The following is a 26,487-nucleotide window of genomic DNA, read 5'->3' as shown; positions in this document are numbered from 1 at the left end:
TCAGTTGATCTCTAGACCTTCGATGCAGGTGAGAGTTTGATACCGTGATCTTGAGATACGTAGTCGCTGACTGGAATTTTGGCGTATCACACGGCTCTAAGCCCTTTATTCTAAGCGCCCCTTCTCTTATCGTCAGTCCCCGACAACTGATTTGGCGGTCTGGCCTGGGTCGATTTTTTGAACCGTGCTGTCTCGGGGAACGTGGGTTCGTGGTCGTTCCGACAAACGTTGAAATTTGCCAAGTCATCAAACATTCCTCGAAATATCTGTCCTCCTAATCCATCCTAATACATCATTGCCTTGACATGATCTTACCTTGGACGGGACATCAGCTCCCCTCTTTATGTCGGGATTGGGGCAACGGCGATACCCGACACTCAAATAGGGCGCCAGGGACACTCGTTCAACCTCGATAAGAAACTTGTCGAATGTCTTCCGCCAAGCTGAGCTAGTTTCCGGATGCAGCTTAGAACAGAATTCTCCCGCAATAAATGTGTCTACTCGTGCTACTTATGGATGGCGTGAGATTGCAACGAGGAAATGGCTTGTTAGCTGGGTATACCGGGACGACTGCGGAGACACTGGTGAGCCACGGTTACCACCTCCCCGCAAAATACTGAGATTCCCACCAGAAATTCTATCACGCAATGAGCTGAGGTCTGCAGAACACCCAACCAGAACAAAATACAGCTTTGTGCCAACTCGGGACGTGAATGGTCGTCATACTCCCATGTAGCTGGTCCCTAGCTCGCTATTCATATTCTAATCACCACACTGGTCAAGCTCTTTCATTACTCGACTAATATGGAGCCCGAAATGTACGATAGATCTTACTACCTAGGCCGGGCATCTTCGACCAGGAAGGTCAGTTCACTGCATATGGCGCGGCAAGTTGATGTTTCTTTTTCTACCAGCTGCCAAGTTGCATTTCTTGACGTAGACCAGTTATTTGCGAGCCACAACTCAAGATCCGAGGGTTTCGGAGTCTACGCAGATGACTTCATGGCGCCAAGGATATAGGGATCCCATAACCGACAGGAGCCGAGGGCGTGGTGAGGAATATCATCCCCGTGGTCAGATTCGACGGCTAGTGGCAAGTATCTGCATGGTCCACAGATTACGGCTATGACACTGTGTCGCGAGCTCATAGTGCAAGTAGTCTGCATCCACTTACTATGAGGGGCAGACAGCAAATGTTCTTTCTTGTCAGACTTTTCGCAATGGAACGAGAGTAGGTTCTTATCACTTTACGCTTGTCAGGGACCTGGATCGTTGACTTGAACCTGTTATGCATGCCAACGCGAGGGCTGTTAGGCCCTCATTCAAAGTTGAGAACTTGTCGACCCTTCAGATAGGAAATTCATTGCGACAGATAGCGCCCAGTCTCAGCTCTCATGTGGTCTTAGTCAGTATTTAACAAGAACGGATCGCTCCAGATACCCGCACTGCTATGGACAGATCACTGGAATTTACTGGTCCAGGTCCTGGAGCTCAAACCATCGTCGCGCCTTCGGTCATATCTTGGGTATCATCCACCAACACCTATGAACCATCTTTCAACTGGAGAAATCCGGTCTCTCCGTCCACTAGTGCAATTTTGGCTTTTCCGCTTCTTTCTCTGTCGGGAGGCACCGGGAACGGCCGGTTTGATTCGGGAGATACGTACGACGCCAACAAAAGTACAGGGCCACGTCTAGACTGGGACGAGATGCTGTTAGTTCAGCAATGCCTACGGCACTTCTATCATGTGGTACCGCTCCCGTCGGTATTCCCCTTTTGTTTCGGCAATGACTATGAAGAAATGGCGCCGAAGCGACCTGGTTATGGGCATCTGGAAGTCTGACATTATGACGCCGAACAATTCAAGCACTCATAAAGGCACCATGGTCAACGTTTGATCTAATGCAATCGGCCGCCGGATTGCTCGCGTAGTATTGTTTTGGACATATTATAGGCGTATTGGCTGACTGTTATTTTTGATGTATCCAGTTCTCGGTCTCTTTTTGACATTTTACACTGCTGAGGATTGGCGGAGGACTCTGTGGATCCACGATCTAAACAAGTGCGCACCATCACCTCATTATCCCCCAGCCTTGGTTTGCAGTGGTACCATTTGCATTTCTTCCAGCACATTACGCACCCTAAATATGGTTGAGTTATTCCACTCATCAAGACAAATTGGAAGGCTGGCAAACATTTAACTCGAGAAGACAGTACCACAGCATCCGCAGCATGTGGTTGCCTTGCCGTGATCTGTTATATATCCATGTGTGTGCTTCTGAGCTTCGCATGATGCGACATCTGAGGGATTGTTTTGATAAGGCAAGCAATTCGGTGGCAAAGCAGTATGCCAGGTAAGCTTTGATGAGTCTGGATAGGGGACACCGCGCTTCTCAGTGTTGTAATTGGAACGGGTAAAAAATCCTCGGCCTTGCGCCGTGCTAACGTTCAATAGTCTGGGCCTGAGAGCCTGCCAGTGACACACATGATACACCCCAAAGGAATTCGTATTCATTTGTTCATCGACCCTCGTGCCGCGTGAAAAAAAAAACCAGGGCTTGCGACAGGGAGTGGAAACTTAATTATCAGGCGTTTGCAGAACCCCGGAACCAGATTAGTTTCAGGGAAAGTTCAATTTCTGCACTGCTTGACCGGGACCACTTGCCCGTCAACAAAATTTCGCCACGCCTGCGCATCTCAAAAAATCCGCGGAGGACCACAAACGCATGCTAGGGTGCTCAACCTCGTGTCTTTTACCGCTGATTTGAACTTTCTACCCTTCTATCTAGATGAGAACGACTTTTCTTTTCAGAATTTGATCTGAAGATGTGGCTTTTCCTGGCCGTGTTTCCTGACTCAAAGCACTCGACTCGCTCTGCTAAATGCTCCCACCCTGCTTATCGTCAGCCTCAAACACCTGGCTTTAGACCTGTAGGCTGGCGTGGGTCCACTTTCTCATAAACTGCGCTGTCCCTCGTTGGATGTAGACCCGTGGTCGTTCCAACAAGTCGTCCATGTTCACGACCTCAAACATGCCACCAGCTCGCTTTATATGGTGCCCAGCTTGTACCCGACTGCCCCAGCAGGTGAGCGTAGACCCCGTATCGAAGGACACAATGCTTGCAGCCCTTTCTGCGCAATTGTCGAGGGATCCTCGGTTCTCGAGAACCGACGTCTTTAACAGTTTAACTTATATTCTGGAATTGATTGTTTACTAGGAGCGTGGACCGAAACACTGGGTCGAAGGACAATAACACACACAGTCTGTTCCGTGTAATCCTCGAGGGGTCCCCAGATTTCGTAGAGAACAAACGTCTTTCATTCACGCCTGGGATTGGACCTAGGAGCATGTTACTCGAGGCGGGACTAACTGGCTTGATTCTAAGGTTGTGACTCTGACTCAGAGACAACACGCCGGTGACGCATGGGCCCCTCGTGCTCACGCATGACAAAAGGAAAATTGTTCTAGCTATGGGCTTCAACACACCAGGTCAATCAAGTGCTGACGAAGCTATCTCGCCGCATGCTGGATGCTGGACCCCGCGATCAGGAACAAAGCTAGTGTACGTGTACTCAAGCCTATCAAGTTTAACAGCCATGTTGCTAGCAACCGTGGACTGTGAAGTCTTCATGCCCGTGTAGATCGCACATGAACAACCCCGTCCAACCTTTACCAGAAACCTGTCGAATGTCTTCCACTGGTTTCCTGATGCAACGTAGAACAGGTTTCGCCCATGACAAACATTTCTACGTTATGAATGGCGTGATATTATAACAAGGAAACGGCTTGTCAGCTTGGAGTGAACAGCAATAGGTGTGCCAATGCTACCACCTGGCACCCTAACGATGCGAACTGGAGCTACTTCGTCATGCAATGGCACAACAAAGCAGTTCCACTGGAGACGTTTGACTAAGTATAGCATTCGTCCTGAGCGCATGTTCCTCATTACTCACATGAGTGAAGGCTAGTGAAGGTCTCCAGAAAGCCTAGCTAGATACAACCGGGCTCGGCCATAGCGGCACACGCTTATGCAACTTGTCCACAGATTGACGTTCGCTCTTCATACCCTCATCGCAAACATCGGTGAGTTTTTCGGATAGAACGATGGTTCAAAGAGTAGTAACGTTAACTCGACCCAAACCATGGAATGGCAAAAGCATTCCGATATTCATGTCCACGTACATTCAATAACATCACAGAGAATGTGATTATGAATGGATGTGATGTGTCTGATTGGGAGACCACTGGCAGGCCCACCTAGTGGTCATACAATCCCCATAGCAGCGAGGTATATACATAACCTCTGCGATTGTGTGATGCCAGTGTAAGCTTCGGAACACTTGAACACCACGGTGACCTAGGAAGAAGCAGGTAAGGGCATACAAGCCAAGCTCGATTTTCTTTATGGTATCTCATGTACGACCGTCCCTGCACATAGTAGGCGGTGTCAAAAAGCCTGCCTGGCAGCCTGGGCCTGCATGCACAACCGGAGTTTGAAACTTAATAATCGAAGAAGCTGTTGGACGGATCCTGTTGGGTGGTGTTCACCGACTACAACTCGCGGAGTCCAGCAAATTTGGCTTTCGAGGCCTAGATTCAAATGGTGAGCTGGCAGTGGAGTAAAGGGAGCGGCGGGGAAGTTGAGGTCATTACTGATTGCACTCGTTTCTCTTTAACCACGTTCTAGTGTCACACGAAGACAGTGATATCGGCAAGGAAACCACAACGAAGGACGGACGAAGAAGGCAGGCCGAGATAGGCCGAGATAGGCAAGTAAAGCGCCCGAGTGACTTATGGTCAGCGTGAAGGTCGATACTAACGTTGATACGTGCAGTGGGCAGCCAGGTTGTGATCACGAGAGTTGGTCTATACTTAGTGCGGCGAAGTAATAAGTTGGCGGAAGTACGACTGCCTCGAGGCCAGGAATGACGGACATTGCAAGTTCAGAGGCGGAGCATTTAGATTTGGGGAGCCTCGAGGCTAGCGGACGCAACGGGCACGGTGCCATTAATACCCAGCAGCAGCTACAATTGATTCAAGGACAACCACTGCCTCATTACAACCGTCTGGACGAGTCTACGCCACTTGTGCCGCCACCAAGATCACCTCTTCGACCGGGTCATAATTCTGTAGTCGAAGAAGCTAGACGATCAAGAGAGCGAGAAGCTTTAGATCTAGAATCAGCACTTCAATCACTGGAACCAACCATTGGATTAACCATCGAATCGTCACATCCAGCCACGATCGCAGCGCCTCCCAGTGCCACGAGCCAACTGCCAAACATGTTGCCAATGCTCCAATTAGCGCCAGAGTCAGAGATGGTCCCCGTCCTCCGTACTCATAGCTTTTCATCTCTTTCACAACTTCTAGAGGCTCTCGGTTCCACACCCGATCTCCAATCCGTTCTTGGAGTTGTTGACGAATTTGAAGACGAATTCGATAGAGAAAGGGAAACAGAGCACCTCGTTAGTGAAACCCTCCCTACTGCCCTCCACACCAGCCATACCGGACCCGTCGCTGCTTATACCGATTTTGTCGGTGCTGATACAGCCGATATCACTAAGGCCGGCCATACTCCTACCATGGAATCGACTCATACACTTATACCATCTACCCGTTTCCCTAAAGACAAGGAACTCCCCCTCCCTCCTTCCACCCTGCCCCTCTCCCTACCAATGAAATCAAGACCACGAACTGACAACCGTCTTGGGCTATCAGAAGATCGGGGAGTGACGACAAGTCAACAACGCTCAGAGGAAGATCTGACTACAGCGTCATCTTCCCTCCCTACACCTGCACCAGCCCTCACGAAACGCCGACATGCTTTGCTCGAGCTTCTTACCTCTGAACGTGCCTATGCAAGCGATTTGGCACTCCTCAGGGATGTGTATATGAGGTTGGCGTCTGGTGAGTCCTTTTACTTTTTAACCTCTTTAAAACTATTCAAACCCATCTTTCATTCCAGGTTATCCTCCCTCATTCGGTTTCTCATGTACTAAACGCCCGGTCTCGGGTTCGGAAATTTCGAATCCTGGATCCAACGCATCTAGCTCAAGTTCCGAATCCACCAAATCTAGCTCCGGCACATGCTCATCCTTGTCCTCACGCACAGTCAGCACCGTCTCCACATCCGACATATCCATCTCAGGGCTATGTCCACCGGTGATCCAGCTCAACGTGCCTTCTATCCAATTGAATGCGCCTACATTCGCGCAAATAGGTCTTTCAATGACACTCTGTACGTCATTCAACCTACTTACGCTGTTTTTGTAGTTCCTCCGCCCAATTCCAAGGCTCCCACACAACTTTCACGCCCGACGTGCGAGCCCCCACTGTCTGTCGCCGACACACGCATCATCTTCCGCAACATATCCGAACTTGCTGTTCTATCTGACATGCTCGTCTCAAAGCTCGAGACAGTGATCGAAGAAGGAGGCAAGGGTATGGGTGAGGTTTTCCTAGAAATGGTGAGTCTGTCCTTCTCGATGTTTGACGTGATTTCACACTGATGCTCAACGTTTCACCAGGTACCGCTCCTCGCGCCCCCATACACGACCTACATCACTGCACACCCTCGCGCGCTCGCACATCTCGACGTCCTCAGCTCGCCGCCGCAGCTCACGCCCCAATTCTCCCGATGGCTTAAAGAAAGCAAAGACCTAGTCGAGGCGCATACACATGCGTGGGACCTGCCGAGTTTGCTCATCAAGCCGGTTCAGAGATTACTGAAGTACGGGTTGTTACTGGGCGCTGTGATAAGTGCTACTCCAGAGCCTCTCGTTGTAGTAGCTTCAGAGAGCATAGGCGAGGCTTTTGGGAAATTGAAGGAGGGAAATGAAGGGCTGGATAAACTGAGAGAGGCGAAGCAGAAAGTGGAAGAAGTAGCTCGCGCTGTGAACGAGGGGCGAAGGCGTGTTGAAGTTGTTAGAGAGGTCCTCGGCTCTGGACATACGAAAGACGGCCCTGGAGCAGGCAGTGTAGGATCCATTGGCATCCCTAAGGTGGGCGTTGTAAACGCCTCCGTCTCGCGTATGCGTTCTCTCCGCACTCCAAAGCCTCTTGCTTCATCCTCCAAGTTACCCTCGAAACAGAAAGGCTTTATCCACGCTGGAGAAATAGAGCCCGACCCTGAAAACGCCGAGGCAGCCCTCCTCGCAGCTCTCGAAAGCAGGCTCAAGTCGCATATCACTATCCTCTCCCATCTCGCTCGTGATGCACTAGGCTATGCCCGGACTCTGCATACACTCTTCGGAGCGCTTGTCAAGTGGGGATGGGCGTTTGCAGGCGTTATTGGCGTCACCGTCAGCCCCGAGCTCTCCCCGAACAATTCCACTCCTACTGCCACTCCTTCACCAGATGCCGGAGGCACGGGCCAGAGCGAAGCCTTCGACGCGTTTCTATCGCTCTGTAGCGGTCTAGTCGAACTCACACAAGAACTCGAGCACGAAATCCACGCACACATCCTCCCCTCTCTCCAATCCTTGAAAAACTCATCGGTTGCCCCACTCAAGCTCCTCAGCGCGCTGCACACTCTGCATCCACTACACACGCACCTTCTGCACCTCCCGATCACACGCAAGCACCGCCCGCCAGAGGCGCTGCTACAGGCAAGCCAGAGTTATGTTGCATTGCGGGGGCAGCTTGCGCTGGAGCTACCTGTGTATGTAAAGTTGTTGGAGCGTGGCATTGATGGGGTGATGCTAGACTTAGCCAGAGGGATGGAGGCATTTTGGGCAGTTGTGAGAGAGCGGTGGGGAGAGTTATGGGATGCACTGCGAGTGGAGGGGGAGGGCCTTGGAAGGGATGATGGTTCGGGAGTCTCAAGAGACAATATGGTGCATGTGGACCGACCGGGGGGTGGAGGCGAGACAGTACGTGTTTGGCGCGAGCGTTGGGGTGATGTGTTGGGCGTGCTTGGGACGTTGGCGGTTGTCAATCCGCCTAGGAAGATCGAGCGGTTGCGTCCTGTGATTCCACAGTACCAAGCAACGCAGCATGCGCAACATCGTGCTTCACCACAGCAAGGTGCCAAAACCGCCAACCTTGCTAACGCGCTTAGCGCTCTCGAGCCGCAGGCATCACCGACACGTCAAAGACAGCATCAGCATCAGGGTTCGTACGATGCGCGATATGCGGCCAGGGAGTCATATGAGGCCCGGCCTAGGAGGGATGAAACAAAGTATGGGCGGGAGAGGGAGTATGATGCACGCCATTCGGGATCATACGACACAGTCCACCGAGTACATGACCCACGCAGTTTACAGAATTCCTACGATCCTCGCAACTCGCAAAATTCTTACGACTTTCGCAGTTCTCAGAGCTCTGACCATCGCAGCTCACAATCCTCGTCTTCCTCGTTTAACCCAGTGTCACGCACGTCCCATGCCCACTCCAACTCTTACGACATTACTGGTCGACGGCGCAGTGGGAGCACAAATAACATCCCCACCGGTCCTATTATACGCAAACCCTCCGATGAGTCACTGCGTTCTGGCAAATCTGGGAAGTCAGGCAAGTCACTTAGGAATAGTCCTGGAACTGGAACTGGGAGAGGGATCGAGGATGTACCACCTATGCCTTCTGCTCTACAGCCGCCATCACAGTCTCGCAGTAGCGTCTCTCCACCACGCCTCAAGCCCGCACGAATGAAGAGTCTGCCTGGACCTATACTCAACAACATACCCTTTGGACTCGACCCCCCACCAAGCCCGTCATCGTTCGCCACATTCGACGAGGAGCAGGAAGACAACGACAGAGACCGGGGACGTGGCTCGCAGAGACGACCGAGCTTAAAGAGTAAGTTCACAGACACATTCCGACCGTCACAGCACAGAAGGCGGTCGAGTTCTGTCAAGAGCCTCGGAGCTCCGAGCTCACTGGCACCAAGTTATCATACCGCAGATAGCGTGCTGCCTGCATACCAAATGCCAACCACGCCTACCCGAACTAGCTCACCGCATACCCCCACTCGACGCACCACCGACTTGCAAGGGCTGCGTGCGCTCTACCAGTGTGCTGCCATACATATGTGTATTCCACCTGCTGGAGTGTCGTATCGTGGTCTACCGTTCTTCGAGTTGCGATCTGGTGACACGTTTGATGTGCTCAGGGAGTATGGACATCCAAGCACACATCCGGATTTACCGTTATATGTGGATGATGGGGAGGATTGTTTGTTGTTGGTTCGGGAGCTTGCTGATGCCGAGGGTGGCAGGGACGCGAAATTTAGGGGAGAGGTGGGCTGGGCGTTGGCGAGTTTTTTGGTGCCCTTGGATTAAGTTTCTCTGGGTGTTGGGACTTGGCGGACGGTCGCTTTTCTCCGGTGATTGTTTTCGGTTGTACTTTCTGTTCACACATTTTTACCCACTTCATCTGCATCCATCTTATGTAGTAGTACATCCGCATGCGCATCAACGAGTCTTTACTGTTCTTTCTTTCTTCCCCCGCCGCATCTCTTTAGCATACACATACATACTTGTATTGGGTTTTCTGTAGATGTTACACACATGATTAATCGCGAGGAGGACAACTCCAAGTGCCTACCCAAAGGTGCATTGCCACTTGATGTCGTTGGACAGCCGTCTGTCAAATTGCCTCTGTGCTCTCCAAGCAGTTCCAGCATGATCATTGCAGGACTCGCAGTCTCGATCCACCCCAGTGTCACTTACGACGACATTTGTGACGGTGAGCAACACGAATTTACAGCTCTTTGCATAAAGGATGGCAGTGGCGTGAAAATTTCGTTCAATTAGGAAATGTGGGACTTAGTGGAATTTTGCTCCTGTAGCCTTGTAGTACCCTTATTATCATCCTCGAAACATGGGATTTCGCAAGATCAGCCGTGACGTGAAGCTCGCAGCAATTCGACTCCATGAACGGAACCTTCTGAGCCTTCCGGACATCTTAGATTCCTGCGGATTTTCCGAACGCACTTGGTTTCGGATTTTGAGGCTCTGGTGTGAAACTGGCGATGTCGTGAACCGTCAGCCTAGCGCAGTAATGCGTGGTCGTCTGCGTGCTCTCTGTTGAGTCGCAATATGAATCACGAGCCGTCGGAGTTAGGTTGGAATACCAACCATGGACGACGCATATATATACCACTTACTTATTGTTCCCCGCTTTCCCTCAGTCCGTTCTATCTGACTGAGGGTAAGTCTCTAGTTATAATCACGCCGTACCTACATACTGACATATCACTCGTAGAGACTGATACTCTCTAGGTACTTGTTAATCTAGTCCGTTCTATCTATCTACTGGACTATCTCCTGGATCTCACATCCGCGTACGTTTGAAACTCTCTATGTTTACACATGATTCCCGGCCATGTTTTCAAAATCTGAGTCACGGGTCATGATCTATGCCCTCTTCCCCCGATATATCATCCTTCACTTTGTTGATTACTAAGCAGACCTTATCCTAATGAGCCAGTCAAAATGCTAAGTATTCTCAGAATCAAAATCCTGAATGCTCAATGATATATCAAAAAATTTCGACCATAGGTATCTCAAAAAATCTGATTTGTAAGTAGCTTACATAATCCAAAAATGCCGAATTGCCCTTTTTGGATATAAGGCCCCGTGCGGATAGTTTGCCATGACCATTAAATCCTAGATAATTCCTCAAATAATGGTGTGCCCCTATTTTTGTATTACATAAGCATAGGAAGTTGTCTGTTGGACATGTCTTAATACCATATCCAACTCCCCATGACTCTCCATGACATTTAACATATGTTCTCCCATGTAAAACTCCCGATTTCTCAAAAAAATGAACTATGTGGTAGTTATCTCAATGATATATCTCCAGATCCCCTCGACCAAAGATGAAAAGTGTCCGTTCAGGATACCCAAAAAACATACCAAAAGCACGGAATGCCCAAATGAGATACTACTGGTGTTCCCCCATGTAAAACTGTCATTTTTGCTTCAAATCAGTAGATTTGTTGACTATGTGGCAATTATCTCAATGATATATCTCTGGATCCTTTCGACCAAAGATGAAAAATGACCATTCAGGATACCCATAAAACATACCAAAAGCACGGGATGCCCAAATGAGATATAACTGGTGTTCCCCCATGTAAAACTGTCATTTTTGCTTCAAATCAGTAGATTTGTTGACTATGTGGCAATTTATATGGTCAAAACAGAAATAGGTTTCAAACTTGTGAAAAAATATCTTTTGGTGGGCTGGTACATATCATGGAGGGTACTTCTGGGATGGATATGAGCCAACAATTAAGAAAAACGGCGGTTCGGTTGTGGAGATATGTCCAAAATACTGATATTTGAGCCCACCTCCCATATCACATGAATGCCGACCTCCGGAAGGTCTGGGACCATTCCCAATCGATTCAGAGGCCTCATATACCTTAGGAGAGATGTTTCCAGTATCGGTATTGAGGCGGAATACCGGGATAGTGACATACAGGAGGTCAGGAGGAGGGGGAGGACCCTGTATATCTCAGGAACACGATTTTTCCAGGCAATTCTGGCATGACCATCGTGTTCAGAGGGCTCAATAACCCCCAGGAAAAATGCTTCTGAAGGACAGGCTAGTCATATGAAGTCTAGAAAAATCGATCTTTGGGTGGGGGAGCATGGCCTTGGTGGCCAACTTTGGAACATGATTTTTAGAGGGAAATCCGGCTCGACCAACGTCTTCAGATGGTCAAATAACCTCAAGAACGAGTCCTAGCTAAAGCCAAGCAAGCCATATGAAGGCTGAAAAAATCGATCTTTGGGTGGGGGAAGGATGACAGGGGCAGCCAACTTTGGAACATGATTTTTAGAGGGAAATCTGGCTCGACCAACGTGTTTGTATGGTCCAATAACCTCTAGAACGAGTCCTAGCTAAAGCCAAGCAAGCCATATGAAGGCTGAAAAAATCGATCTTTGGGTGGGGGAGCATGGCCTGGGTGGACAACTTTGGAACATGATTTTTAGAGAGAAATCCGGCTCGACCAACGTCTTCATATGGTCAAATAACCTCAAGAATGAGTCTTGTCTAAAGCCAAGCAAGCCATATGAAGGCTGAAAAAATCGATCTTTGGGCGGGGGAGCATGACAGGGGTTGCAGTCAACTTTGGAACATGATTTTTAGAGGGAAATCTGGCATGACCAACATGTTTGTATGGTCCAATAACCTCTAGAATGAGTCCTACCTAAAGACAAGCAAGTCATATGAAGGCTGTAAAAAGCAATGTGTGGGGGGGCCAGCATGGCCGGGGTCGTCAACTTCAGAATATGATTTCTTCGTGCAAATCTGGCATGACCATGGTCTTTGTATTGCTCAATAACCTCAAAATCAAGTCCTACCTTATTCTCCCCAAGTCATATGAAGGCTGTAAAAATCGATCTTAGGAGAATGTGGTGGTGGTACTGCTTACATAAGCAAGAATGCGGTCCTCTCAGAGGGGGCCTGCTCACCACTCTATGCCACTGTGATGCACCAGCGAATACATCTTGCTGATTTGTTGCCAAGGTTCGGAGTGTTAGATCCTGCCTGCATTTGCCTTATAAAATGCGAAATTTGCGAATTGGGGAGGTGTTGTGCAGAAATGCACAGCAGGGACCAATCTGTGGCGCTCTGGAACCATATCACGCTCAACCATCCTTTCAGAATCTCGAAATAAAGTCTCGCATCAAGCCCAGCAGGTCATTTGGCTTCTTCCCTCTATGGGGGACTTCACACACATATGTTGTCCGAGTCCTTGGATTTGATTGACTTTTGCTTCTTGGCTGGTATAGGCTTGCATGAGTTGGGCTGGGGCGCATTAGTGATGTTCCGGCATGGCTTGGCCCAAAAGCCACAGCTTTGGCCTGGCTTCAGACAGCTCTGGCCTGCAAACAACCAAAGCCACAAATGACAGCTGGCTTTGGCCTGAACCGCAGCTCAAGTAGACGATTCTGACAAGACTCACCTGCCAGTGTGTGCCTCAGAATGGAGTCACAGTGATTGATAGCGGCGGTGAAATGGTTGGCGGCTTCTTCGTGACATGCACCACCCAAGACCACCTCTATCAGAGATGAATTCCCCATGAAGGGGAGGAGCCCTTAGATTTGACCGACTTTCGCTTCTTGGTTGGCTTTGCCTTTATAAATGTCTCACTCACTTCATCACTCCATCACAATTTGACCAATTTGTTGGAATGGGAATGAGGGCCGAATGACACCTTCAGCCCGAGATGATGAGCTGGTTGCTCGTTGTTTTGCATGCAAATACTGGAGCTCCAACTTTGAGACGAAAATAAGTTGAAGGGAATGACATCAAAGCAGGAGGTCACCTCTAATTCCATGATATGCATGTCATCCGATGAAGACTTGTTACCATGCCCATCCACCGAGATTTGTGGTTTTAACACCTGTAGGTTTACTACACCATTTGCCCATAGGCTTTCTGAGATCGGAAATTGGTACAAGTGAGTGGGGATACATATGAAAGGCATCAGTGTTGGTGAGGAAATAGGAATGTGAACTCTGTGGAGTCACAAGGATATAGACCTCGAGAGGCGAGCTAGTGAATCTAAAGCGAAAATCCTGGTCGCCTCTATCAGAGATGAATCCCACATGAAGGGGGGAAACCAGGACCTTGCTACCCAAATCGCCACCAGAGCCAACAAGACAGTGAAAAGGTAAAAAAAAAGCGAAATTCCTGGCCACCTCTATCAGAGCTGTTTCCCCCTTGAAGGGGAGGAACCAAGATCTTGCTACCCAAACTACCCCTCAGAGCGAAAATCTTGGCCACCTCTATCAGAGCCCATGAAGGGGAAAAGCCCTTAGATTTGACTGACTTTCGCTTCTTGGCTGGCAAAACCTGGACCTTCCCACCTAAATAGCCCTCAGAGCGAAAATCCTGGTTACCTCTATCAGAGATGAATCCCCTATGAAGGGGAGGAGTCCTCAGATTTGACCGACTTTCGCTTCTTGGCTGGCAAAACCATGTGGGCCAACATGTGGCCGACTGTCATATGAATAAGTTGCCCTCGGGCAATGGATGGTACAATGGAACATGATTGTATCTCTGACGGAACCATGGGAAGAAAGTTAATGTTCAAGGATATTCAATTCACTGGTTGGGTTATAAAGCGGTGTCCGTGCTTACCTCTATCAATCTGCTGCCCAATCGTGTTGGGGCTGTTCATCAGCATCAGGTAGTTGCTACAGCTGAGCTTGATATGATTAGCAACCCATCCTGATTGTTTTCCATTGCGGAATATTTCTGGTAGTTGCTACAGCTGAGCTTGATATGATTGGCAACCCATCCTGATTGTTTTCCATTGCAGAATATTTCTGGTAGTCGCTACAGCTGAGCTTTATATGATTGGCAACCCATCCTGATTGTTTTCCATTGCGGAATATTTCTGGTATCGGTATTTTTGTGCAAGGTTGGACGCCAAACTTGAACCATGCACATCAACGTCAGCAAGTTAGTTTCTCCATGGGGAATGTCACACACACAAGAGTTGTCCGAGTGCTTAGATTTGACTGACTTTTGCTTCTTGGCTGGTATTGGCTTGCATGAGTCGGCTAGTGATGTTCTGGCATGGCTTGGCCCCAAAGTCATAGCTTTCGCCTGGCTTCAGATGGCTCTGGTGTGCAAAAAATCACAGCCAGGGATTCATCTCTGATAGAGGTGGCCTTGGTGGCCACCCAGATAGCCCTCAGAGCGAAAATCCCGGTCGCCTCTATCAGAGATGAATCCTGCATGAAGGGGGGAAACCAGGACCTTGCTACCCAAATCGCCCCAGAGCCAACAAGACAGTGAAAAGGTAAAAAAAAAAAAGCGAAAATCCTGGCCACCTCTATCAGAGCTGTTTCCCCCTTGAAGGGGAGGAACCAAGATCTTGCTACCCAAATACCCCTCAGAGCGAAAATCTTGGCCACCTCTGTCAGAGCCCATGAAGGGGAAAAGCCCTTAGATTTGACTGACTTTCGCTTCTTGGCTGGCAAAACCTGGACCTTCCCACCCAAATAGCCCTTAGAGCGAACTTGGGGGCCGTCCATCAGCATCAGGTAGTCACTACAGCTGATCTTGATAGAATATTTCTGGTATCGGTAATTTTGTGTAAGGTTGGATGCCAAAACTTGAACCATGCGCATCAACCCCAGCAAGTTAGTCCCTCCATGGGTGATTTCACACACATAACAAGCATAGAATCCGATGAAGACTTGTTACTACGCCCGTCCACCGAGATTTATGATTTTAACACCTATAGGTTTACTACACCATTTGCCCACAGGCTTTCTGAGATCGGAAATTGGTTTGAGTGAATGGGGATAGACATGAAAGACATTGGTGTGGGTGAGGAAATAGGAATGTGAACTCTGGGGAGTCACAAGGACATCGACCTCGAGAGGCAAGCTAGTAGTATCATCCTTGAGGGATGCTACTGAGGCAAATCTCTTCAAGTATGAGGAGGATCAGGGACTAGCTAGAAGCCGAAGATATGCGAAGGCGTGCAAAAATTGTGATGGGGTCATGAAGAAGGAGGCTCAAGAAGTCAAAGCCAGAAAAGGAGGATCACAACATTCTTCCGAGTCGTTTGGGTGAAGGGATGGTAGATGAACGCTTGAAAAAGGGTCGTACTCACCAGATTAGGTGTGTATCAATTCGTCCCATGCCTCACTTTCTATCATTAACATTTTGCTAAGCCTTGGGGAAGAATCACCGGACCAAGAAGAACAGACAATGTACAGTCATTACTGGGATTCGGACTATCCTGCAACTATCTTCATTTTCAAATATACTTCGTTGGGTAGGTCATGGTATTTTCTATGTGTCCCCACTCATGCCAACCCCCGACCCCGCCTGATACAACCCTCAACCCAAGCGACTTTTTCTTGACCTTGCTTGCATCATTGCAACAACATCAATGACATTGTAATCACATTGTGGCAAGGGACACTTACAAAGGCAAAGCCAGCCAAGAAACAAAAGTCAGTCAAATCTAAGATTTGGACAACCTTTCTGTGTGAGAAGGCAAGGTAAGCATACCTACTTTTATCATGGGCCAACATGTGGCCGACTTTCATATGAATGAGTTGCTCTTGAGCAATGGACGGATAGACTGCATGAACCTGACAATGAATCAGACGCTGATATGCCATAATGCTCTGATTATCTGTACCCTATGCCAAGCAACAGCCACATCGCTCCACAGAGCACCAATATGATCGTCATTACTGACCATCAGCCCTCAGCCACATGCAGCCCTCAGCCCATGGAAACCCTTTGCCAAATTCAATCCCCATCCAATCATGCCCTGGGCCCAATACAACCTCAAACCAGGCGGCTAAGCATCAGTTACTAACCCAATGCGAAACCCTCAGCCCAATCCAACCCTCAGCCCAGTGAAGCCCTCTATCCAATCCAACCCTCAGCCCAGCAAAGCCCTCTACCCAATCCGACCCTCTGCCCAGTGTAACCCTCTGCCCAATCCAGCCCTCAACCCAGGCGGCTATTTATTGACCTTGTTTGCACCATTCCAACAGCATCGGTCAAATCCTGCAAAGCCAGCCAAGAAGCGAAAGGCAGTCAAGTCTAAAACTCAGACAGCCTTTGTTCACACACAAAGGTTGTCCCAGTCTTAGATTTGACTGACTTTTGTTTCTTGGCTGGCTTTGCCTTCGTAAATGTCCCCCTTTGTAAGGTCATTATGATTTGACCGAAAAACTCCAACAGAGTCTACATTAGCAAACCATAACTGACCTAAATTGAATCATCATTTCTCAAGTTCATCTTTCTGTCTTTCACTGTCACTGCCCCTCCCCTAGCTTTGATGAGTCGTCTCTGTCCCTGAAATATAAAGACAAATAACCTTGGGTTAGCCTGAATCAAAGTCGTCATTATACATGTACATTGTTAGTTTGTCTTGTTCAGGTACTTCTTCCCCAAGGCTGAATCGACTGGTAATGATAGAAAGTGACTCCATAGCCTATTGAAATGAAATACACCCAATGTGATGATCACGAACCTTGCCTTTGCACACACAAAGGATGTCCGAGTCTGTAGACTTGTCCGACTTTTGCTTCTTTTTACCTTATAGCCCTCAGTAATATGTCCCTCACATGTGCATATATTTCTGATGATACTTATGGGAGGCATGGCAAGTACAAACTTCGACCATTGTCTATACCCTAATCTACAGCCACTACATGTTCTCCTTCCAAAGATTGTCCTATGTGCATGGGAAACGGCTGGAGCTTGCGAGAACGTGGGGGAGGGGGGATTCTCTGATTTCTCTTGGTCATCGTCATTTTCTTGCGAATCTCCTGACGCTTTTGTCTCTCGGTCTTCCTTCTCAGATTACCATCGGTGTCAAAGGGTTGTGAGTCCATCAGGTCAGCTGCAAATATGCGCTTTCCCTTGATCAACTTCATTGTACGACGTGCTCTGGTGACCCTCTGCTGACGGTCGCCTCCCCTTCCGATGCAGTCGATCCTGTAAAATGTGGGGTTTGTGATAAACACGATGGCATCATTCTTTTGTGTCCACACTCTTGACCCACTGGCTGGGAGACAATGAACCTCCGAAAACACCTCGGATAATCCTTGCTTCAACGATGCTTGCTGATCCTCGTCCATAGTCTGCATAGTCCTGTGAAATTCTGCAATGTATCCATCTCCCTCCCATAGCGTGGACCACTGAGTGTTGTCCTTGTAGGACGCATCGGGATCAGGGAAGAATAGAGTGGACCTGTCACCAAAGCCTCTGGACCTGGGACCCATCCGACCGGCCGTGACTCCAGTGTGGTCTTGCAGTCCGGAATTGCAGGCTTCAAATGCGACAGCAGAAAGGATGTCATCGACACTCGTTATGGTCCAGCACTTCATCGCCTCCTGCAGTGAGCTTGGGTGGGGTGTGATGCCTTTCAAGACTTCAGTTGTCAGCATGAGCCATATGTGTCTGGTGAACATGATGAACAATCGTCCGACGGACAGGTCCATGTTGAACAACCTGGAAGACCAAGACCATGGTCTCATGATCATGGCAGGAGAGTTTGCTACGGCTGACTTGAGTCGAGTCCACGTCGGCGTCCGACCGAGGGGATAGTCTTCAACCTCTGATTCAGCCATTGCCTGTGGATTTTTTCGTCCTACTGCTCTATCTCTTTGAGCCTTTGCGTTTACGCCCATGAGAGCCAGCACATTCACATCATCGACTTGCTGCACTTCATCCAAGCATGTCTCGCTGGCGAGATCGAATTCCTGCAAGAAGAACATTCCCGCTGTCTCTAGCACATTTCTGTACTCGAGGAGAGCAAGGGACTCGCGGACATGGAAGTCATAGATGATGGGGGTGGATGTCGTTGAACGAAGCATGTGGTTCAGCAGGCCGGTGAGGATGCCGAGGTTTGGTGGATTCTTTCTGACGATGGCTATCTGGGTCCTCTGAAGCTCCCGAACCCTTCTTCTAATAAGCTCGAACCAGACCTTCGATGGTATCCACAGCACTGGATCAGATCGCAGATATTCTGTGGCCTGCAAGGTGATCACCGCACGAGTGGTTTTAGTTTGTATATCAGTGATTCATAGAGCCAGGACCACTGACCTTGGTTTCGATATTCTCCAGCATTATTCTGGCTGCTTGTCCACTCACTCTGTACTCGTCCCTGACCCCATATGTTTTCTCCTTGCAACCATCGATGACCTTGACCATTTCGAAGCATTCAGCCATGTATGGTGGGGAAAGCTTGTATGCATCGCTGTCGGAAGCGAAGCTCACGCGGTTGTTGTTCGTCCGGATGGATTCATAGTAGAGGTTGTAGGTGCTTCGGAATGCAATGTGCGTCTGCTGGGCCCTCTCCTGCTGCATCTCGGCCTGCAGTGCACCGTATCTCGAGAGTGTGTTGTGATGATGCATCTCGCCTCTCTTGTACCCCCCTGCACCAAATGATGCTTCAAGTGCGTCCAATCTCCATACCCCCACGACGGGTACATCTGGTGAGCGTGGTGTGAATGAGATCCCGACGTCCACAAGAAGTTCTCCATGTTGCCTGTTCATCATGTATGGCCAGTCGAGGTCAGACAGGTTTCGACGAAGGGCCTCTTCTGGTCCTGAGAAACGTCCTCTCTGACCATCCTTCGTGAGCAGCTTTATGCCCTTTCCTTCCAGGATGAAGAACAACGACCCAAACATACTCAGCTCAGCCTCTCCATCGCGAATTCGATCCTGCATGCGTTCCTGTACATCCTTGAAGTCATCATCAGATAGGGGAATTGATTTGGGCGGTCCCCATCCCCCTCTACGTCCTCCCGCTCCATTAGCCTTGTATCGCGCCTCCTCCAATGTGTGCTTGAGGTAAGGGGCCCAGCTCGCATCCGTGCAATCTCCTATGGAAGGCAGCAACACCCTATCCCAGAAGATGTCCAAGACCTCCTGGGGAATGAGTGTGATTCTCCGGCCGTTCACTGGGTGTCGGTGAATCATTCTTGGAAATGCGATATAAAGATTCAGCGTTGAGGAAGCAGATGATATCCGCCCAATGCAAGCATGAGGGATTGCAGACATGGGGAAGCGTTTGGACAGCCATTCGGTCCTGCCCCCGGGCACATGTGCATCGGCCTCTGACTGTGGAATTGTGATGTCGACATATGTATGGTTATGCTTGAATATCCCAGGTTTCACTTGAAATGGTGGAGTCACATAAATGCCGACGGATCCTCTGCACCGGAATGTCTTCGTGGTCCAGATGATGCTGTCTATGTCCACCGAGATCTCTATCTCATCTTCCGAAAATTGGATTGCATCTTTTTCGAGATCAATATACAACGCAGGTCCATCTCCATACCGATGACTAGAGCGGCCACGAACAAAAGCATTGTGTCCAAACCTACACTCATCATGCAGTGGAGGGTCATACTGCGCAGAATCTATGATTTCAGATGCAGACACTATTTCCACGTCTGATACCCGCGTGCAGCGTACATCCTGGTCAGACCCTTGCCGGTCCAGGGTGTATTCTCCTGTGACGCGATCTGGCACTTGATTGGATGCATCGTAGCAGTCGTTTGTACCAATCGGCATGATGTGTGCCATGGTAGCTATGGGGTCGCATTGATAGAATATGTGGAACGAGCTAGGGGAAATCCTATAACCGTGATCGACCCAGTCCACCCAAGCCGTGGACAGCTGCATGCCTCCATCCTGGAATGTCATTGTAGGATTGACGTCCCTCGGAGGTCTCAGCATCTCTATTGTAGGCCCACCCTCATAATCATCGAAGGTCCTATCGTCTTGAAGCCATCTTCTACCTGAATATGCCACTAGTGGTACTGGAGCGATGGGTCGAGGAAATCGTTTGTTGCTTCCCAGATTCCAGTTTGACACTCGCTTACGAGTTGCTGAGGCCGATTTGGAGCGTTGAGAATCAACTTGACCATCTGTTTCAGCTGACGGCTCTGATTCTATTTGAAGATGAGTCCCAACAGCACGAGCAGGAATTGCATTGCGGTTGCGGGATCCAGCCAGTTCTTTGTTCGCTTTGAAAAGTTGGGCTAGTTTCGCCTTTCTTTCTGCGGGTAGGACTGTTCCGAAGGTATCTTGATCTTCGCCATAATCATTTTCTGCATCGTCACGATCAACTGGAGTGTCACCAGGATTCCCGCCGTGGTGCAAGTGGCTGCTTCCTTCCTGGTTGAGGATGGGAGATTGGCATGCTGAGCATGTAGCGCTGATGATCGTCAATTTACGCAAGAGCTCGAGGCATTCGGCCTGATGCCGCCCATTCTGAATGGAATTGATGATCTCCTCGTCTGGCAAATCGTCTTCTAGCCAATCATCCGGTCGGTTGTCGAGGAGCATGAGGTAATCACTACAACTCATCTTGATACGTCCAGCTACCACGCGCAACATCTCTATGCGGAGCTTGTGACCACATTGCACTTGAAACAGTGGTAGGTGACCATGCTCGTCCATTCCTGAGATAAGGCTTTGCTCCAGCACGGAGCATGCGATGGGACCACAGTCCACTCCATTTTGGGTCCAATCTCTAGTTTGTACTGTCACGATATCGACGTCCCCTGGACTCCAGCCATGAAGCGATGCAATTCTCCTCCAATACTGTGGCCCACCCCAGTCATTCCAGTCGTGTGGATCAACTCCATCTATATGCATAGCACTGGCTGAGATATGGCGACCCAGTACATGTGCTGTAAGTCTTTGAAAGTCGAAGATGACGGCGAAGAAATGATCCGAATGGTGTACCATGAATGCGACAGGGACTATAGGACATTCACCCTTGCTAGGAACAAAATGGTTCGTCCTGAAGAGCTCCGCCTCTTCCTCGGAAATGTTGATCGCCTTTGCTACATACAGGTCCACATATCTCATGCGCGATCTGTTCACGGCCTCATACCAGAAATGCGACAGGTGAAAATTTGCCACAGTCGCCTCAAGCCATTCATTAGGCCCAAGGGTTCTCCAGTCATCCCAGGCAGACCTCCAAACAATCGGTCGGGCCATCGCACGACCTGCCAACCGAGGAGATTAGTGGTTTTTGTTGCATCACGAGATATTAACTCACCAGCGATTTCATTGGATGTTGGTTCAGCTATTATATGTGGAATGGCTTCAGGCGATGATGACCGGGATGCGTGTGGAGGAGGAGGTGACGGCCTGTATTCATCATTCGGTACTCCTCTCGATGATTGTGCTGTACTTCCTAATCATGGAACCAGGGGGTTAATACAAATGTATGCTTTAGCGAAGATCACTGCTGGTGCTCACTGTGTGATTCTGCAATACATTCCTCATCCTCGTCTTCCGATTCAGGATCACTGGAAGGCAATTGATCGAGGTTCTTCTTGAGGGAGGCTGAATCTGACAATCGTAAATTTGATGTTGGTTTGTATCAGTGCTGATCAAGGATAAAATTCCGCTACTGACCTGCCACTCGTGCACATCTGACGGGCCTGTTGGGACGTCCCCGACGTCGTTTACTACCACCAGCCTGTCGATTATTGAGTTCCCCGCGCTCCCGGCCTGTGGCCTCTTCATCATCATTCAATCTACCTCCTCTCAGTGGACTGCTCACTACCACTGCTCTTCCGTCTTGTGTGTGTTGCTGGATCGGATTACTAGTAGCACGGATGATATACTTGACGCCATTTGTGGGCAGCTCCTGTGTCATTGATTCTGCATCCTTTGACACTTTTGTCTTGTTTTTACTGCCTACTCAACGCTGTAAGCATAAAAATAGGGGTAGACTCCCAGGACTCACCATGCGTCATGACTTTCTTTGTTGGCCTTCCACGAGGTCGTCGTGGCTGATTCACAGTGCGACAACTCCGTTGTGCAGTGGTTCTCTGTCCTTGTCTCACCGTCGACTGTACACCAGTATCTAGATATGTATTCCACCTATCATCCGCTGTGATCTCTACAGCCCGTGATTGCTGTGGATTCCAATCCAGAATCCCACATTCCATGATTTGCTGCAGCATGTGTAATGTGTCATCCTCTTCCTGATCAGTGCCTGTCTGTTGATGGGGCACCACATTTGCTTGGTGTTTTGCATTGTCAGCCACTGGGCTTGTGGTCGCACGTATCATCTTTTTTGCACCCGAAGTCTGGGTGATTTCGAGTGATGATGCTTCGTTTGATATGGTGGCGACCTCAGGGTTTTGATTGCTGCCTGTAGAACACATCATGCCATGAACATAGGGGTCAATGACATGTACTCACGACGCTGCACCACTCGCTTTCTCGGCCTGCCTCTCTGTCGCTTAGTTCTTTCAACATCAACGTTCCCTACATCAACAATCCTGCAGTTTTCTATTGCTGCTGACAATCCTCCAATGTTGTCCTCAGTTGCATCGTTAGCTGAATGTCCATGGTTCCATAAGATCCTCGATCCCTGCGGGTCCCATTCCAGAATCTTTGATTTGACGATCTCATCCAGTATATCAAATGATTCGTCTTCGTCCATGAGATACTCTGCGCTGCGTTGGTGTGATAGGCTGTCCCTGGCAAAAACACTTATTTGTATATTCGGACTCATCAACATCCCGGAGTCCACGTGTTATATGTAAGACCGGATAGCCTCCGAATATGTTGATGATCTTAACTTTTAACATTTCGGCTGAAATACAAAAATTCTCGACGTGGAAGACACTAGCATGCCATAATGCGGCAACCGGTACCTCACAGCGCCTAGTCCTTGATCCGTCCGTCCGAACCTTATGTTTACGAGATTGAGAGTAGGTCCGATGATGGGAGACTCGATTATATTTTCTTTGCATGCCCTACATTCAAGTTTCTACATCATTTCTGTTGTAACAAGTCCACCGTCATGCCCAGGAGACCCTCTATTATAAGCTTTGGGTCCCATGCAGAGCGCAGGAGGACATTGCCTCCTATGAGCAATGATCACCCACAACTTCGCAAATTGAAGAGATGTACATCTTTGGAATGTAGGTTCCACTGCCCACCTAGTGGTCGTTTCTTGATCGCTCGCTTTCTGCTGGTATACTGATTTCACACTTAGGGGTCTACGATGCTGATGCTGATGACTCCGACGGCGAGACACATGACTGCAGATTAGTTATCAAGGTCGGAGAAGAGTACGATGATGCTTGGTTAATTTGTTCGTGAGGCTGACACCAATCCTTCAGCGTCGCGATCTTTCCGCTGGATTCCCGTGCTGTTCCATTGACAGACGGAAGTCTACCACTGATGTCATACTGGTATGGGATTGTGAAGGAGATCTACTTAAATTCAACCTCACGTACTCAGGTCGGCGCACTTGTACATCAAATTGATGATCCTCACTCATATGGCTTCTCACAGGATGTGTGGCTTGATATACAATGGTATTACAGGCGGGTGGACTTGGAGGACGAAGGTGTTGAGTACGCCTCTTGTATCACAATCGCTGCGACATGTCTCACATGGGTGATAATTCAGCCTTGCACAGTATGTTGGTGACTATGAGCTCCTGCTCAGCAGTCACCAGTCCATAATTGATATGCATTGTGTGGAAAGTATGTACTTTGCGTGGCTTTATGAACTAAATTGTCCCTTGACTCATCTGTATATTTCTGGCAGGTCATGCAACAATTGTCCGGTACAACGAAGAGGATTTAACACAACCTCAAATACCAATGGCGACACTCTACACTCGATGGACGGTTGAAATGCAATTTGTTGGCCATGGAAGACGTACATCCCTTCAGGGAGTTAATATCAAGGTCAGCGAGTTTCATTTCAATATTTCATATCTTGTCTAATCTGTTCTTGACATGGTGCGGTATACAGAACACACAGATATCCACCCATTGCAGTTGCGACATATGCAATCCTGCATTCTCATCGCCTAAGAATGTGCAGCGATTCTGTAGGACATGCAAACGTTGGTTCAACGAGGCGTGTCTCGCAGCCATTGGACAGAAGATGAAGAAAAGAGCCAAGGCTGGCCTGCCGCCCATGTTTGATGGTGTTGAATTCGACGAAGAGTTTCTTGCTATTCTAGCGAGCCCGATTCGACGGGGTGGATTATGTGGAGTCGTTGGAAACGGCATTATTTTGATGAAGGTGAAGGCGCTCATGGAACAGGCAATACGCCTTGGTAGGCTTCCTGATGGATGGAAGGACGGCTTGCAGCAAGTACTAGCGCTGACATCGGTCGATGAAGTCATTCCCCGATACTATTGTCCGGTATGTATCAGGAAGGTGATATAGGACATATTTCTTCTTCTTCCATGCATGTAGTCCATGTCAGTAACACGAATTTAGTTTCCGTATCCTACCCCGTTGTATTCGGTTGGTGTAGAGCTTAAAACACTCCCGACCAAGTAAAGAAATCGCGTCGATCAGCCCCATGCATATGGTCAGACATCTTCCTAAAGTAGGATATATCGATGCCCGGCTGCCCTGCATGTCATATTACTTTAAGTTTGGATGGCACGAACAACAAACAAATGTACTAATGGGTACACACACCGCACCGGTTCCGATTGTATCGGACTGTTGTTTGTGGTTAGAAGGTAGCCTCCCCTGAATATATCGTAATGTAACTCGTGTGGTGGAGTGTATCGGATCATGGGGATGTAGCTTTGCTGATCAAAAAAAATCATTCGTCTCACATTTACGCCCGCCCAAGGACTGCAGTTATAGCCCTCGATGAATCCATCATGCCGTTTTCGTCAATGGACTGCACAGGATATTGGTCGGTTGATGAAGGCCCAAGGGACTATTCAAGATGTCGATGGGGAGTGTTCTCTCAATGTGTCTGGACAGTCACCCAAGGGTTGCCGAATCGCTGCACACTATCGTCTACCGCTTCATGCTCTCAACAAGAAATTTGGGATATACAGGAGGGTCGTAGCACACCTCAATAACTCGACCAAAACACGTGCTACTCACATGCGGAATACATATGCATCGGTCATGGAATATTTGAATGATGTGCGGATCGCCTTTCTGCATGATGCTTCTGCATCCCCAGATGCGGCGCATGGTGACTTTAGATCTCCAGCGATGGATTATTTTCTTTGGCTGGACCACACAGTTGGAGGGTTTCACGCTAAGAGTCGCAAGTCCTTGGAGAAATCCCATGGGATCACCTTCGAAGCCCTGCAAAATGGAATGTGTCAAGACATATTCATATTTCGTACGTGCTTACCTTTTTTTTATATCTACCTTGAAATAATATGTGAGACAGTTGATTGGGTTTCATATCACAACGTGCAATGCAAGGACCACGATGTCTGCGGGGCAGTCCAGGGCTGCGGCGGTGGAGAAGACATTCAGCATTTCCTACATTCAGTCGATGTCCAAATTGACGCACCCAACGCACCAGAGAAACCAAGTACGAGCAATGACATGACTGATCCAACGACGACGGGCAATTCGAGCTCTGAGATGGTGACTGTACGTCTTGCCTTCATACCACAATTACCATTATGGAACTGATGGTAAAAATACATTTCGTCCAGCCGTCCAATCCATTCCCGCCATTTCCACTGCCATTCAATATTGATTGCCGCAAGCTCGCTCTCAGTACTCTGGGTGGTTATGCCCGCCAAATGCTCATCGGTGGTTTTGGACTATGGCTGCCTGGCCATGTAGCGATGCGGTTTCGGGAAATCCAAGGATTGGATCATACCGATTCATTGGAGAATCTTGTTGCGAACGGGCTAATCCTCACAGCACATAGTAACGAGGAGTTCTTTGAGATTTTCGGCATGGCGGAGATGATGACCAGGTGCCGGGACTTGTTGATAGACCGTAGTGGGATGGCAAGATTCTTCGCTGCCGCTGGGAATGCTCTTTACACATCCCGTGGGGGCTCGAGTTGCTCGGTCGAGTATGGGCAGAACATCTCTCTCTCAATAGAGGAGCTGGTTCCACTCGAAGCTGTCAGGTCACCCAGCAGCACCTGTTTACATTGCGGATTACAACCCTACATCGATTCACACGACCGTGCATCTGTATCCCAAGGAGACCACGACATTCCAATGCCAGACCAATACACTCTGGATGCTCCA

General features: G+C 48.9%; 4 protein-coding genes across 4 annotated transcripts; 3 read left to right on the top strand and 1 right to left on the bottom strand.

Annotated features, from left to right (window-relative positions):
- Nucleotides 1–5,319: 5,319 nt before the first annotated feature.
- DEU56DRAFT_749922 (uncharacterized protein) lies at nucleotides 5,320–9,279 on the top strand (the record flags this gene model as incomplete). The annotated part of the gene is made up of 12 exons (XM_041349484.1): nucleotides 5,320–5,403; nucleotides 5,566–5,704; nucleotides 5,762–5,912; nucleotides 6,052–6,163; nucleotides 6,328–6,468; nucleotides 6,529–6,780; nucleotides 6,832–7,008; nucleotides 7,093–7,302; nucleotides 7,378–7,810; nucleotides 7,865–7,968; nucleotides 8,023–8,089; nucleotides 8,369–9,279. 12 exons carry the CDS (start codon nucleotides 5,320–5,322, stop codon nucleotides 9,277–9,279), a joined length of 2,781 nt encoding a protein of 926 aa, XP_041200765.1.
- A 541-nt stretch (nucleotides 9,280–9,820) lies between these two features.
- On the top strand, nucleotides 9,821–10,030 carry DEU56DRAFT_749923 (uncharacterized protein; the record flags this gene model as incomplete). The annotated part of the gene is made up of 1 exon (XM_041349485.1): nucleotides 9,821–10,030. The coding sequence occupies one exon, from the start codon at nucleotides 9,821–9,823 to the stop codon at nucleotides 10,028–10,030; it is 210 nt and encodes a 69-aa protein (XP_041200764.1).
- Nucleotides 10,031–17,139: 7,109 nt separating this feature from the next.
- On the bottom strand, nucleotides 17,140–21,334 carry DEU56DRAFT_749919 (uncharacterized protein; the record flags this gene model as incomplete). The annotated part of the gene is made up of 3 exons (XM_041349483.1): nucleotides 17,140–18,483; nucleotides 18,554–20,499; nucleotides 20,599–21,334. The coding sequence occupies 3 exons, from the start codon at nucleotides 21,332–21,334 to the stop codon at nucleotides 17,140–17,142; spliced, it is 4,026 nt and encodes a 1,341-aa protein (XP_041200763.1).
- Nucleotides 21,335–23,291: 1,957 nt separating this feature from the next.
- DEU56DRAFT_920266 (uncharacterized protein) lies at nucleotides 23,292–26,335 on the top strand (the record flags this gene model as incomplete). Its single annotated transcript, XM_041358411.1, has 11 exons — nucleotides 23,292–23,412; nucleotides 23,487–23,562; nucleotides 23,614–23,734; nucleotides 23,789–23,850; nucleotides 23,906–23,982; nucleotides 24,047–24,189; nucleotides 24,257–24,655; nucleotides 25,160–25,610; nucleotides 25,662–25,870; nucleotides 25,936–26,155; nucleotides 26,232–26,335. 11 exons carry the CDS (start codon nucleotides 23,292–23,294, stop codon nucleotides 26,333–26,335), a joined length of 1,983 nt encoding a protein of 660 aa, XP_041200762.1.
- Between the last annotated feature and the right edge of the window lie 152 nt (nucleotides 26,336–26,487).

This window comes from Suillus clintonianus (assembly GCF_016758775.1).
Source record: "Suillus clintonianus strain FC179 chromosome Unknown DEU56scaffold_215, whole genome shotgun sequence".
Taxonomy (NCBI): Eukaryota; Fungi; Basidiomycota; class Agaricomycetes; order Boletales; family Suillaceae; genus Suillus; species Suillus clintonianus.
The sequence above is the reverse complement of the archived record's forward strand: the minus strand, read 5'-3'. Positions and strand labels throughout refer to the sequence as shown.